The 1,989-nt window shown below is 51.5% G+C and overlaps 1 protein-coding gene across 2 annotated transcripts in view; it reads left to right on the top strand.

Moving 5' to 3' along the window:
* The window catches only part of LOC113212223 (neuroligin-1-like), a 199,843-nt gene extending 198,249 nt beyond the window's left edge, over positions 1-1,594 (top strand). For both annotated transcript variants that reach the window (XM_052269438.1, XM_026430836.2), the window contains one exon: positions 1,421-1,594. In XM_052269438.1, the coding sequence (XP_052125398.1) occupies positions 1,421-1,578 (158 nt within the window). In that variant the 3' untranslated portion in view covers positions 1,579-1,594. The remainder of the gene's footprint in view (positions 1-1,420) is intronic.
* The last annotated feature ends 395 nt before the right edge of the window (positions 1,595-1,989 follow it).

The raw sequence follows: 1,989 nt of genomic DNA, 5'->3' as shown, positions 1-1,989 counted from the left end.
GGGGGGGGGAGGGGGCTGCTCGTCCTGGCAGGCGCACCAACTGGGTGACCCGCCGCGCCACGCCGCGCCGACCTCCACCCTTGTCTCCGTGTGTCCCCCGGCAGCGGCAGCAGCGTCTTGCTGGCCCCGGGGCGGGGCGGGGCAGTGCCGCACCCGGCAGGGGGTGCAGGGGACGGCCACAGGCCAGTTATTTATGGCTGGCAGTGTGCTCCTCCTCACCTTCGCCCTTCTCCTTCCTCTCGAGCAATCGGCTGGTGCTGCTGACCATATAGCGTGCCCATTGTCGCGCCAAGTGTGTTTCAACGTGAAAAAGTAATATCGTTACAAGGACCCATATAACGCCCTGTACAGCTTCTCGCCGACCGGCCATCGAAGTGCTGTGCGTCCATATCGCCATCAATTTCTCCATCTTTATATCTGAGCGTCTGTCTGTTTAGTCTCTTGTGCATCAGGGAATTGAAGATGAAATTGTTACAATGAAGAGACAAGCAATCTTCCAATACTCATCAGAGTACAACTGTTAGAGAGTCCTACTGTTCCAACAAAGGAATAAGAATTCCATGAACGTTTTTTTTTTTTCAATACACGAATTCTTTTCAATCTCTGGCACTGTCGCTCTGTCGCACCGTCGTACTGTTGGATTTTCAGAGCTGTTTCTCTGGAGACGGTCGGTGCAATTGTGTTTGACCAGACGTTTCTCATCTGATCTGCCGCCGCTGCCCGCTCAAACTCCTGCAGGCGCCGCCTTGCGATGCTGTACCATCAACCCCCCTCTTGATCCTCCTGCCACTGACTGCCTCTTCCCTTTACCGCCCCTTCCCTTCCCTTCCCCCCTGCATCCCACTCTTTCAAAATCCTTCTCCGTGGCGCGCCATTCTCGCCATGTGCACAACGACTTCCGTTCGCCGTGGGGGTTGGAAGTTAGGAAAGGGAGGAAGGACGGGGGGCAGGGAAAGGGTAGTGGCCTGAGGAGACTAGAGTGTGTGCAAGAGAAGAGAGAGAGAGAGAGTGAGAGAGAGAGAGAGAGAGAGAGCAGGCGGGTGGGGAATAAAGGAGGAGCCCCAAAGTTAAGAATGTTTCCATGGCGGGTTTCCGGGCGGGAGATGGTGATGGCCGCGAAAAGCGGAGCGTGTGAAAAGGTGGCAAGACGTGGTAGTGGATGTAGTGTGGCCTTTTCTACCGCATTTCGCAAAATGCGAAAAGGCCCACCAAATGTATACACCGTGTGACATACACTCTAAATGTGAAAGGGACAATTTTGTTCCTAAAAATTGTACGTTTTCATGCTCATCCATACCAAATAAATTGTTTGTTTGTTTTTTTTATAATGAACAAAATGTTTCGTTGACATTATAGAGTGTAATATGTCTACTTTATCGTCGACCCGACCTTAACGTGTGTTTTTCTCTTTGCTTTGCAGCCGACTTCGACTCGGCGTCGCTGCCCACCGTGGTCTACGTGCACGGCGAGTCGTACGAGTGGAATTCGGGCAACCCGTACGACGGTAGCGTGCTGGCGGCGCACGGCCGCCTCATCGTCATCACCCTCAACTTCAGGCTGGGCATCCTCGGTGAGTGAGAGTGAGAGTGTAGAAAAATGCTTGCAAATTGCAGGAACAATATTTTTGCGATGTAATGCCCCCGGCTTGGATGAAAGTTTTCACATAGAGAATTCGTTCGAATGATGTCATTTTACTTTCAACCAACGTTATCGACTGCCAAAATTTTGGCAGTGGGCCGTTTCCGTTTTCTGTTTTAGATAGGCGCATGCTGTTAGTATTTCAGTGTGTTAGATTAAAGAGTCAATACCAATAACAACAGGAAATCTAAAGCGGAGCGTTATTTGATCAGCGTCCTGAGCTGTTCCATCACCTCCGAGAGCTTCTCTGCTTACTTGGCCGCAATATGACAAAACGTTTTTCCATGCGGATTCCGCGCCGTTTTCCACCCCCCAAGTTCTGACGGACCGACGTTTCCTCCATCCATTTTA

This window comes from Frankliniella occidentalis, unplaced genomic scaffold (genome assembly GCF_000697945.3).
Source record: "Frankliniella occidentalis isolate FOCC.00 unplaced genomic scaffold, Focc_3.1 Scaffold5, whole genome shotgun sequence".
Lineage (NCBI taxonomy): Eukaryota > Metazoa > Arthropoda > Insecta > Thysanoptera > Thripidae > Frankliniella > Frankliniella occidentalis.
The sequence above is the reverse complement of the archived record's forward strand: the minus strand, read 5'-3'. Positions and strand labels throughout refer to the sequence as shown.